The 13,226-nt window shown below is 41.9% G+C and overlaps 1 protein-coding gene across 1 annotated transcript; it reads left to right on the top strand.

The window, feature by feature from the left end:
• Window positions 1-2,829: 2,829 nt before the first annotated feature.
• LOC148209152 (uncharacterized) lies at window positions 2,830-4,194 on the top strand. Its single transcript, XM_088117430.1, has 3 exons — window positions 2,830-2,951; window positions 3,000-3,581; window positions 3,711-4,194. Exons 1-3 carry the CDS (start codon window positions 2,830-2,832, stop codon window positions 4,192-4,194), a joined length of 1,188 nt encoding a protein of 395 aa, XP_087973556.1.
• Window positions 4,195-13,226: the final 9,032 nt, after the last annotated feature.

Below are 13,226 nucleotides of genomic sequence, written 5' to 3'. Positions count from 1 at the left end.
CAATTTGTTTTCCCGAAAATCAGTCTTCTCTCTCAAATCTGTTATTTCCTCCAACTAACTCACATGGCCTTTTGCTGAGCTAGATTACACAGTGAGTAATTAGACTGTTACACGTGTCCGTACTAGAAGAGTTAGAACTTCTTGGTTGATGGAATTCCTATCTGACTACTTCTTCATTGAAACTGGATGAAAGTTAGTGACTTTGATCTTGGTCAACTGTTACTTTAATTTTGTTGCAGTCATAATCTTGGTTGTAATATCTGTTGGGTTATCTAGTGTGTGAATCTTTTCTGTTGGGATTGGTGGAGTCAAAATGACATCCGAACGAGCTAAGGAAGAGTTGGGATCAAGCTGGGACACGTCGGGACGAAGCAGGGATGAAAATAGGTGAAGCGGGGCGTTACAGGCCAGGAGGGCCGAGGAAGCAGCGCTGCAGTGCTGCTGCAGGATGCCACGGTGCTAGGGGACAGCGCCGTGGCACTGTCTTGATGGGCGCCGGGCGGAGTTTGTTTCCGTTCGTAGCGCCATGGCACTGGGGACACCGCCATGGTGCTGTAACTACGATTATAAATACGCAACAGTTCCGTTTTAGGTTTTCTTGAGCCGTCATAATATAGTAGTGTAGGGTTTTTTGCAGCAGCCAACTCTAGGGTGTTTGATAGCTGGCTTCTGGTAGCGGACTCGAGTATTGGCAGCACAGATAGATGAGATCAAGATCATCATGTTATGGGTATTGTATCTTGATTATTCTGTGAGAGTTTTCATTCCTGTACCTAAGTATAGTGTTTATAATACTTAGAAGCTAGATGACTTTTGTTAGGACCTTTAAAGGGGGACAAATATTGGGGTGAGATATTTTGAGTGCTTTGTATCCAATCTCAATTATAGTGGAACTCACATCTGAGCGGAAGACTGGACGTAGCCCATAAACTGTTGGGGTGAACCAGTATAAATCTTGTGTCGTTTGTTACTTTTCCTATTTTTCTCTTGCGGTGTGTGATTTGTTTAGGTAACTGGATATAACTGTGGAAGGGGAAATTATTTAGAGCCATCAATTTCCCAACATTTTCAATTCTTATTTTTCCTAATTTCTGTAATGAAATGGAACTTTATGTCAAAATGTTTTGTTCTCTTGTGATACATCCTATTCTTTGTGAAGTGCATCGCGCTTCGATTATCACAAAATACATTGATTTCATCTTGATTCACCCCTAGTTCTTTTACCATTCCCCGTATCAACACTTATTTTTTTACTGCCTTTGTGATAGCTATATATTCTATTTTTGTCGATGATAGAGCCACCACTGGTTGTAAAGTCGATTTCAAGCTAACCGTGTTTCCAGTCAATATAAAGAGATATCCTATCGAAGATCTCCTCTTGTCCAAATCACCTCCAAAATCTTAGCAACATATCCAGTAAAGGGTTCTTGCTCTATTTTTTTTTTATTGTTGAAAGAGTAATCCAATTTCCTGGGTGTTTTTTAGGTATCTCATTAGACATTTTGATGCATTCCAATGCTCTTTTTATGGATTAGCCATGTATCTAATAATCATGCTTAGTGAATATGATAAATCTGGTATTTAACATACCATATAGTATATTGTTGGAGGTGAATTTGGACCTGCCACATGTCATGATCAGAGAAGTAAGCCGAATTGACGTGTGGATGAAGTTAGGATTTTTCCTAAGGTTGTTCAGGTCCGCGGTTATGGACCGAGCTAAAAGAACGAGCCGACTTTAAACGGAGTCCATAAACGTGTTTCTTCCGAACCCGACAACACGCCGTATTTTTAGGGTGTGTCAGGATTTCTGTCGGGCCCAGTTTCTATAAATAGAAACCTTAGCCTTAAATGCAAGGTACGCAATCCTAGATAGACTCGGCAAGTTTTCTCGGACTAGAACTGACTTGCTCGTCGGTGTGCTAACTTTGTTTTGCAAGTCTCAAGAGTGTTTTAGGAAGGTGTTAGACCGTTGACTGTAGTTCATCCTGCACACTCCGATCTACGTGATATTCGAGCTCAGCAATTTCGAGCTCCAACATCTGGCGCCGTCTGTGGGGACGACACATCTAGGAGTCCGAAACTTCCATCTCACCTCAGATTAGTTTCCGCCGCTACTGCTTCAGAGGAACGGGTTGCCGCCCCGCGAACCTCGTCTTTGTGGCTGGGGGAACACAGGTGCGGGCTCCGGGGCAAGTGCTGATGTGGGTGTGGACCCCGTCATGGTAGATAACGTGATCGCCGAGCTTACGGAAGTCAAGGCGAGGCTCGAAGCGGTCGAGAGAGGCAACGGGATGTCCGGCTCCTCCGTCTCCAGGGATCCCATTCGAGGAAAACAGTCGATGCATCCGACCAAAAGAATAGAGTATTAATTCCGACCTCACAAGGAGGCTCGAGCTGGAGTACCCTCACGAAGGCCACAACGGGTGGAGACAGGCGGTGCCCTGGAAGTGCAAGTACGTAACCACCCTCAGCAGAACAATCAGGTAGAGGACCGACGCCCGAGGGTCCGACTAATTCAGACTCCCTTAGTATCGTTTGATAGCTGTAACGCTCGTCAGGGTCGAGGTGAAGGGCCAAGATCGGGAGTACTGGACCAACGACAAGGACGGAAGCCTGGAGGTCGACGATCGAGAGAGGTTTTCCCAGGGTGATCATTCGTTTCGGTCCGAAGTGGACCTCCTCCGAGACCAATTTCAGAAGGAGATAGAAAATCTCAAGCAGTAGTGCAGGCCTGTAGATCCGTATCGCGTGGCCGAGCAAGAGGAGCCGCCTTTCTCCCAAGCAATCTTGGACGCACCTATCCCACCGAGGTTCAAAGCTTCGGTCATGAGCTCCTACGACGGGTCTAGAGATCCGATCTCTTACGTGGAGGTGTTCGAGGGGAAGATGGATTTCCTGGCCGCGAGCGACGCCATGAAGTGCAGAGCATTTCAGATAGCCTTGGAAGGGTCGGCAAGGTTGTGGTACCGACAGTTGAAGCCCTGATCCATCGATAGTTATCAACAACTGAGGAGGTTGTTCATCAACCAGTTCTATGCTCGACAGTTGTTGAAGTTGCCGCTCTGTCACCTCGGAACAGTGAAGCAACGGGACAATGAGTCCCTGACAGAGTACATCGCTTGGTTCATGGACGAGCATGTCAAGGTGGTAAGCTGCACTGACGACATCGCCATGATGTATTTCACAACTGGGTTAAATGACAGAAACCTGACGATCGAGTTCGGAAGTCGGCCGCCGACCTCACTGAACGAAATGCTCGCCCGAGCTCGGCAGTACATTGATGACTTGGAGCTGTGGAAGGCCAACGGAGCCAGGCGGAGCAGCCGCGGTAAAGATCGGGACCGGAAGTCCCCTCCTCCCAAGAAGCAACGTGCTGATGATCGGAGCTCGTCTACGCGGGTAGACGACAACAAGAACAAAGAACGTCGTAGTGAGAGAGCCCCTTCAGACCGTCGGGGGCCGAAGTTTGACAGGTTCACTCTGCTGAACGCCTCAATCGCGGAGATCTACGCGGCAGCTGAAGATACCGACCTGGAGGCGCTGTTCGCAACCCGAGAAAAGCCCTGTCGACCTTCAGGGTAACGGGACAAGCGGCTTTACTGCGGATTCCACAAGGATCACGGCCATGACACCTCTCGTTGCTTTCACTTGAAGTAGCAAGTCGAGGATCTGATCAGAAAAGGATATTTGAAGAAGTAAGTTGGCAGTAGAGAAAGAGTCGAGTCGGAGAGGACAGCTCGAGAGGAGAAGCGAGAGGAAACCCTGCCACCCAGACGGAAGGAAGGCCGTCCTACAGTAATAAATACCATCCATGGGGGCCTGAGTGGGGGACAGTCAGGGCAGAAGAGAAAAGCTCTGGCTCGGGAGGCAGCACACGAGGTCTGTACCTCGTACCCCAAGGAGCCTGTGATGCTGATCTTGTTTGATGAACAGGACAGCGAAGTAGTGCACCTGCCTAATAACGACGCTCTGGTAATCGCCCCACTAATAGACCATGTGAAGGTCAGAAGAGTGCTTGTGGATGGCGAAGCGTCGGCTAATATACTATCCTTCTCGGCCTACACGACCCTAGGATTGGAGAGGAGACATTTGAAGCGTAGCCCGACGCCTTTGGTCGGCTTTGCCGGGGAGACAATTAGCACGGAAGGATGCATTACACTCCCTGTCACTGTCGGCGAAGGAGATCAGTAGGTGACCAAAGTTGCAGAGTTTGTTGTGATAGACCGAAGCTTGGCGTACAACGCCATACTTTGCCGACCTCTAATTCACGACCTCAAAGCGGTCCCGTCTACTTACCACCAAGTGTTGAAGTACCCAACCTCGGCTGGAGTCGCCACAATCTGAGAAGAGCAAAAAACGTTGAGAGAATGCTACACGACTGCGATGAAGAGGACCAACACTTGCGCGACAGTCATGGAGCTAAATGCAACCGCACAACCACGCGCCGACGAAGCTGAGCCCAACCGAGGCACCCCAGCTGAAGAGCTAGAACTTGTCCCCTTGTTGGAGCCGGATAAGCAGGTCAGCGTCGGTAGCAGGCTGGGGGCTGAGGTAAAGAAAGAGCTCATCGGTTTTTTGAAGGAGAATTTCGACGTGTTCGCATGGTCCCATGACGACATGCCAAGCATAGACCCAAGTATAATGGTGCATAGGCTTAATGTAGACCCTAGCTATAGGCCTGTGAGGCAAAAACGTCGGCCTGTCGACACCGAGCGAAGTAATGTAATTTGTAAAGAAGTCGAGCAGTTGCTACGAGCTAATTTCATAAGAGAAGTTCACTACCCTGCGTGGTTGTCTAATGTCGTTTTAGTTAAAAAGTCTAACGGCAAGTGGCGTGTCTGATCGACTTTACTAGCCTCAACAAGGCGTGCCCTAAACACAGTTTCCCTTACCTCGAATAAATCAGCTCGTCGACGCAACGACAGGGCACGAGCTCCTCTCCTTCATGGACGCCTACTCCGGATACAATAAAATTCAGATGCATGCACTAGACCAAGAGCACATCACGTTCGTTACTGACCAAGGGCTGTATTGCTACAACGTCATGCCTTTCGATCTGAAGAACGCTGAGGCGACCTACCAACGGATGGTCAGCATGATGTTCACCGGACAGATCGGACGCAACATGGAGGTGTATGTGGACGACATGTTGGTGAAAAGCAAACAAACGAGCTCTCATTTGGCCGACCTGGCAGAGGCCTTCAACGTACTTCTGAAGTATCGGATGAAGCTCAATCCGAGCAAGTGTGCCTTTGGGGTCCATTAGGAAAGTTCCTCGAGTTCATGGTCCACGCACGCGAAATTGAGGCGAATCCGGATAAGATAAAAGCAGTCCTAGAGATGGAGGCATCGAGGAATATTAAGCAGCTACAGAGGTTGAATGGTCGTTTGGCGGCCTTGAATCGCTTCGTATCTCGCTCCACTGACAAGTGCCACCCTTTCTTCCAAACGCTAAGGAAAAAGCGTCGGTTCGAATGGACCGACGATTGCAAAGCACCACCTCAGCAGTTGAAGCAGTACCTCAGCTCTGTCCGTTGTTGTCCAAGCCGCTACCTGGCGACGTTCTCTATTTGTACTTGGCCTTGTCGGAAAATGCAGTGAGCACAGTACTTATCAGAGAGGCAGAAGGACGATAGAACCCTGTTTACTACACAAGCAAATCATTGATCGACGTCGAGGCCCTTTACCCCTGTGTTGAGAAGCTGGCTCTAGCCTTGGTAACTTCGGCGCGGCGACTACGACCATACTTCCAGGCGCACAAGATAATCATTCCGACAAACTTCCCCTTGAGGCAGATTTTCTACAAGCCCGAAACGTCGGGTCGACTAATGAAGTGGGCCCTGAAGCTCAGTGAGCATGACATCGCCTTCGAGCCCAGAACAACGTTGAAAGGTCAGGCAGCCGCAGACTTTGTTGCCGAGTTGACCCCACCCAGGCAAGGAAGTGATGTCCGTGACTAGTGGACACTCTACATGGATGGTTCGTCCAATGAGAAGGGTTGTGGCGCAGGCATGCTACTCCTCAGCCCCGGTGGTCTTCGGTTCAAGTACGCACTCCGATTCAGTTTCTGAGCTCCAACAATGAAGCCGAGTACGAGGCATTGATAAATGGACTGAAGGTTGCCAGTTTGAAGATTATGTAATTCAACAGGTGCCGAGGTCCGAAAACTCCAACGCCAATGCACTAGCTCGCCTAGTCGCCGAGTCGTCCATCGAATTTGGACCTGCCACGTGTCATGATTAGAGAAGTAAGCCGAATTGACGTGTGGATGAAGTTAGAATTTTCCTAAGGTTGTTCAGGTCGGTGGTTACGGACCGAGCTAAAAGAACGAGTCGACCTTAAACAGAGTCTGTAAACGTGTTTCTTCCGAACCTGACAACATGCCATATTTTTAGGATGTGTCAGGGTTCCTGTCGGGCCTAGTTTCTATAAATAGAAACCTTAGCCTTAAATGCAAGGTACACAATCCTAGATAGACTCGGCAAGTTTGCTCGGAATAGAACTGAGTTGCTCGTCGGAGTGCTAATTTTGTTTTGCAGGTCTCAGGAGTGTTCTGGTAAGGTGTTAGACCGTTGGCCGTAGTTCATCCAGTACGCTCCGATCTACGTGAAATCCGAGCTCAGCAATTTCGAGCTCCAACATATATTATACTTCCTACTAAATTTTCTGAGGGAGTTTCTCCATTTCAGCTTGTTCAGCTTCATTCTTGGTAGAGAGATCAGAAGATAATTTAAAATGAGTTCCCAAAGGTACACTAACACGCATAACTCATTTGAAACTTAGTCAAAATCTTATTTATATATGTCCCCTGGTCTAAAAATACGTTTCCAGCTTTCTGTTTGTTTGTATATTTATCCCTTGGATTTTCTTAGCTTCCTCGAGGTGTTTCATTTCAAATTCAAGATCCAACTTCTGCTTTAAATTCTCAATCTCTTCCCACATGATGCTACAAGCATATCATCTACATATAACAACAAATATGTGCCTTGTTTCCGTCGTGCTCTCTTGAAGTATACACAAGAATCATGCTCACTTTCAGAGTATTCATTCTTCAACATTAATTCATCAAATTTACAATACCATTGCCTAGATGACTCTTTTAAACCTAAACTTATTTTTTTTTTCAAGAGACATGCCTTATTTTCAAGCCATTTTTTGAGAAACCTTCCGGTTGTTCCATTAGAATTCTTTCCTCCAAGTTTTCATGCAAAAAGGTTGTTGCATCAAAATTCTCCAACTCCATATGTTGGTATTGTGTGACTATGGAGAGAACATCAATTTGTATAGATGTGTGCTTCACCACAAGGGAGTTATATTTCATTGAAATCTATACCCTCTTTCTATGTATACCTTTTTGTCACAAGCCTAGTTTTTTATTTCCATCCTTTATCAATCTGGAGGAGTTCCTTTGTTTTGAAGATCTATTTATTACCTACTAGTTTTTACCCTTAGGTTTATCAACTAGTATCTATCACTACAAGAATTTTATTTTTTGGCGATGAAGAAAAATTTCGTCACCACAAGATACTTTTGGGGACGAAAATTACATTTTGTTGCCCTTCTATTCGTGGCCACAAGTTTCGTCTAATTTGAAATTTTTTAGACAAAACTACTGGTGGCGAATAGAAATTACGTCGTCATAGGGTACACGGGTACAATGAAATTTCTATTCGTCACCAACAGTTTTTAATGAAATTAGATTTTTTATTCAAAATTTATGGCAACAAAACCTTATTTCGTCGCCATTGGGTACTTTTGGCGACTCAAATTACATTTGGTTGCCATACCCTATGGCGACGAAATTTTTATTCGTCACCAACAGTTTTGAATGAAATGAGATTTTTTTATTCAAAACTTCTGACGACGCCATACATTTCGTCGTCAAAAATTTTGAGAAATGAGTGGGAATTTCACGGCCAAACTTTTTAGTGAAAATTAATGCAACAAAGCTTACGACGATGAAAGCTATGTTTCGTCGCTATAGGATACTTTTGGTGACGAAATGTAATTTTTGTTACCAAAAGTTTTGAGAAAAAAAGTGGAAATTTCACTGCCAAATTTTTTAAATGAAAATTTAGGCGACGAAATTAGAGGTTTTGGCGACAAAATATTTTGTCGCCATAGGTCACGATTAAACCTAACCCTCTCTCTTTCTCTTTCATTTATGCATCATTTTGCTTTCTCCCTCTCCCTCCCGTTGTTGCCACCATTCCCTCTCCCCTCTATTCACTCTTCTCCTCCGTCCCTCCATTCGCTTCTCTCCCTCACTTTGTTGGTCCGTCATGATTGTTCGTCCACTATCGCTCTTCTTATTTTGAGGTAATATAGTCATCTATAAATCACAAGGTGTCCATGCTTATTTGTCGGCATCGTCGTCACTGCCGCATTTCTCTACTATTCTTTGTAGGTATAATTTCAAACTTTTTTTTTGCTTTGAACCTATATTGTTATGGACTTGAAATCAAATTAATGTTGTTTTTTAATGGTAGATTTTTGAAATTTGAATTTGGTTGTTGAAGTATTATTATAGAGAGTTGAGAAAATTGATTTATTTATTTTTTTTTTGTTGTTTGTGCCTAGCTTTTGGTTTTGATAAATTCTTTAGGAGCTACTTACCTAGAGTTGTCTTCTTTTAGAATGGTTTTCAATTCTTCAAGGCAGTGAGTTTTAGCAAGTGAATTAGGTACGTTTGTGCCTTAGTTCCTAAAGAGTGAGTCAATTAAATACTTTTAGTTCTCTTAGTCAAGTTTTAGCTAGTCCAACGCCCATAGTGTTAGTTAATTTAGAAGGGTTTATGAGTGAAACGTTTAGTTCCATTTAGTCAAGTGTTAGCTAGTTTGACATACATTTTAGGATTGCTTGAGATTATATTTAGATGTATTAGAACAAGTTTATTTAAATTTTATTTGCTCTAGTATAATGGTTATGGACTTAAACTATGCAATTGAATTAAATTTTTGTATTATACTTGTCTGTCTATAATTGCTAATAGTTTGTCCATGTTTTTTTAATTAGATTTGTTTTGATCTTACAGTGGCAAACACATAAGAGATCCCTTCGAATTAACTAGGTCTGTATGATTTATTTAATGTTATAAAACCATATTGAAACTTATTGTATTTGACATGTTTGGTTCTATGTTGTAATGTATTTTACGTTTAATTATTAGCTTGTATAACTATCTAGCATTTATTTGTTGGTTTTTGATTTAATGTCATGGTATGATTTATCATTTTTTTTTGTTGCTAAAGTGTACGTAACATAATATGAATTTTTTTTCATTTGAATTCTTAGTTTGGCGAGTTTATGACATGTGGAGTGAGTTAGACATTTATTTGTGAATTATGTTGGATGTGGAATATAGATTAAGCTATGAACGTAGGTACTTGGCAACAAAAAAAAATCCATATTATGTTGGATATGAATCATTCATTCCTTGTATATTTCAAGTACATTTTGGAAACTTTGTAAACTATTTTAACTACGACTACGTTAAAAGGGGATGAGTTTGTGATATTGTATCACATTGTTGCCACTAAAATACCAATTCAAGTTATTTAAGTTCAATTGGAGTAAGTTGTGTGTTTTGAGATCATTTTGGATTATTTGGCACCACTTAGGCACTATCCTTCAAGAAGAAGAAGAATAAGAAGAAGCCGCCTAAGAAGAAGCCTAAGAAGATTTTAGACAAAATTGAACCTTTGATGACGAAATTTGAATTTTCGTCGCCATAGAGCTTTCGCGACGGAGCTTTAGCGACGATGATGGCGACGAAAAAATTTCGTCGCTAAAACCTTTTGCGGACGATTTTTTGACCTTCGTTGATGACAAATCTGAAAATTCTTGTATGTCACATTTTTCATCATAGAATTCATTTCACTCTCCATAGTTTCTATTCAATAATTTCTTTCTTTACTATTTACAAATTCTTTAAATCCTAGATTCATGTTCTTCTCCATCTTCTGTCATGGTTAATGCATAAGAAATTAAGTCAGTATAGCCATACCTTATTGGTGGTTTGATGTTTCTTCTTCCCATATCTCTTGTAATTAAGTTGTACGAACTTGAGTCATCTGTTGAAATAATTTTGCTCTTTTGATTCTAAGTCTATTCAAGCAAGGAAGTTCTATACTTTCTCCCATTTCCAAATCTCTTTGCCCAGGGTGCTCCACCTTTAAATCAACATCACTGTTTTGGTTTTTGATTCCTTCATGACTTGTTTCACTTAAATCATGAGATGCAACTTTCCTGTACATTTCATTTTATCTAAAAGTTACCTCTCTACTTATAATGCATTTGGAAAAGTTCTTCTCCTCTATTAAAATTTTGTACCCTTTCATGCATGCCTCTGGGTATTCTAGAAACTATCCCTTTTACTACCCTTGGATCAAGCTTTCCTTATTTAGCGTGTGCATATACAACACATACAAAAACTCTAAAATGATCTAGGTTTGGTCAATAGATCTTTTAATGTTTGAAGGTCAATGACCTTTAGAAGATGATGAGATTAATTTGTTCTAAGAAACATCAGTTTGCTGTTTTGGTTTTTGATTCCTTCATGACTTGTTTCACTTAAATCATGAGATGCAACTTTCCTGTACATTTCATTTTATCTAAAAGTTACCTCTCTACTTATAATGCATTTGGAAAAGTTCTTCTCCTCTATTAAAATTTTGTACCCTTTCATGCATGCCTCTGGGTATTCTAGAAACTATCCCTTTTACTACCCTTGGATCAAGCTTTCCTTATTTAGCGTGTGCATATACAACACATACAAAAACTCTAAAATGATCTAGGTTTGGTCAATAGATCTTTTAATGTTTGAAGGTCAATGACCTTTAGAAGATGATGAGATTAATTTGTTCTAAGAAACATCAGTTTGCACGAGGTGCAAGCTTCTGACGTAGCTGGACATCATTCAAGTAAATACAAATTGTGATTGTAGAAACATGAGCTTGTGATATAGCTATGTACCTAATTCCAAACCAGTTAATGCACCAGGGGAAGGAGCGAAGCTGCTTTATCGAGTTTACGAGGGGAAGGGGAAGAGTTTCTGCCCCCTCTCCCCCCCCCCCCCCTCCGAACAAAGCTCCACCCCTTTGACGCAGGCATCTTAGCGTGCACAGTTTGCTTACATCCTGCTTTCGGCACATCTCTCTTTTTTAGTTTCACGCTGGCTTAAGTCTGTCATTAAAATAAAGAGGTTAAAATATCATTTTGGTCCTTAAAACAATCAAAGATGTCGGGTATCTACTCTTATACTTCTCGCATGCTAAGAAAACTTCCTACCATTTACTTTAAGAAAGAAAGTTAAAAAAAATTGGAGATGCGGGGTATCGATCCCCATTCCTCTCGCATGCTAAGCAAGCGCTCTACCATCTGAACTACATCCCCCATGTTTTGGTGTATTTATAACACATTTATTTATTCATAAACGTTTTCTTTGTCTACTTGTGCATCAACCAGATAACAATTGGATTTGTTAATCCTTCCACCAAGGATCTTTCCAAGATGGTTCTAGTCTCCATCACATTTTTCAATAAACACTAAAATTTTTTATAGTTACACATTTATTATTTTCCAATAAACATTAAATTCCTAGGTTCATGTCGCATAAGAAATTAAATCAACATAGGCATACCTTATTGGTGGTTCGATGTTTCTTCTTTCTCCTATCTCTTGTAAGTTGGTAAGAACTTGACTCATCTGTTGGAATATCATTTTGCTCTTTTGATTGTAAGTCTGTTTGAGAAAGTTCTATAATATCTCTCATTTCCAAATATTTTGTCCAGTGTGCTCCACCTCAAAATCAACATCACTGTTTGGATTTTTTATTTCTTCATGACTTGTTTCACTTAAATCATGAGAGGTAGCTTTCTTATACATTTCATTTTCTCTAAAAGTTACATCTCTACTTACAATGCATTTGGAAGAGTTCTTCTTTCTATTAAAATTTTGTACCCTATCACACCTTCTGGGCATCCTAGAAATATCCTCTTTACTACCCTTGGATCAATCTTTCCTTCTTTAATTTGTGCATATACAACACATCCAAAAACTCTAAAATGATCTAGCTTTGGTGGATTCTTTATCCATACATCTTTCGATATTTGAAGGTCAATGGCAGTTGATGGAGATGTATTGATGAGATACGCTGCTGTTGTTACAGCTTTAGCCTAGAATTTCTTATGCAAATTTGCACTAAGTAACATACACCTTACCATTTCCAAGAGCATTCTATTTATCCTCTTAACAAGTCCATTCTACTGTAGTGTTCTAGCTACTATTTTATGCCTCACTATTCCTTTTCTTGAGAAAAACTATTGAATTTGTCATTTAAAATACTCCATCATCTGTTCTCAACTTGCCTGACATTAGGCCTATTACTTTTATATATAATAATAAAAAAAGATAAATAGTTTTGTACTAATTTTGATCTTCCTCACTTGCGATAATCTACAGTGCCTCTCTCACAGTCCCACCGTACACTCACACCAAGTGGCGCCGCCCTAAATCTGTAGTTTTCTCGTCCCCATTTCCTTCGATACTATATATTTTCTTATCTTTCAATTTCAATTTCTTTGTCTTGTGATTTATTATTTGGGAAATTACTCAATTCTTCTAACTTGTTCTGTTTGGGAGAGGAAATTGTCGAGTCATGTGGAGGACATTGATTCGCCCGAAGAAGAATTATTCAAACTGGCAGCTCCACCTCAAACCTGCCGAGGTGAGGGGGTTAGTCGCTTTCTCGACTTGTACGCTTGTTCGATGGTTTGATCTACACGGGTTCGATTTGAATGACCCGACGGTTCGACCTGCAACACGACAAGAATAACTGTCGGTCGTGAGGTCTGTCGAACCCTGAGTCTATAAATAGAGGGCCTCATTCTTAGCCCAGGTATCGAAATTCTCCTCGAACTTGTTATTAAGTCTGAACTGCTTACTGACTTAAGCGTCGGAGATTTTGCCCTCTTGTGCAGGTTAGTCCAAAGTAGTTCGAGATTACTGACATCCGAATTCGACCTTGACTAGGTCAAACCTTGTGCAAATTCTTGCATAAACAATTCGCGCCGTCTATGGGAAAGGACACTCTAAGTCATCCCTATCACAAGATAATCCGAGATGGTTAAACCAGCTGTTCCAGTTAATTCTATAGCTCGTCGAGGTCGATTTGACTATAGGGGCTCGGATTCGAAGTATAAGGATAAGGGGTGGTTTTCCCA

This window comes from Momordica charantia (genome assembly GCF_013281855.1).
Source record: "Momordica charantia cultivar OHB3-1 chromosome 9 unlocalized genomic scaffold, Mcharantia_2.0 BLBB01000009.1, whole genome shotgun sequence".
Taxonomy (NCBI): Eukaryota; Viridiplantae; Streptophyta; class Magnoliopsida; order Cucurbitales; family Cucurbitaceae; genus Momordica; species Momordica charantia.
This window is presented reverse-complemented; position numbering and strand designations above follow the sequence as displayed.

Bases quoted from the DNA above. Each gene is read 5' to 3' on its own strand.
- LOC148209152 (XM_088117430.1), top strand. From the start codon at position 2,830: ATGAGCTCCTACGACGGGTCTAGAGATCCGATCTCTTACGTGGAGGTG. The intron at 2,952-2,999 runs GTCGGCAAGGTT...ATCCATCGATAG, and splicing joins TTTCAGATAGCCTTGGAAGG to TTATCAACAACTGAGGAGGT. The intron at 3,582-3,710 runs GTAACGGGACAA...GTAAGTTGGCAG, and splicing joins AAGCCCTGTCGACCTTCAGG to TAGAGAAAGAGTCGAGTCGG.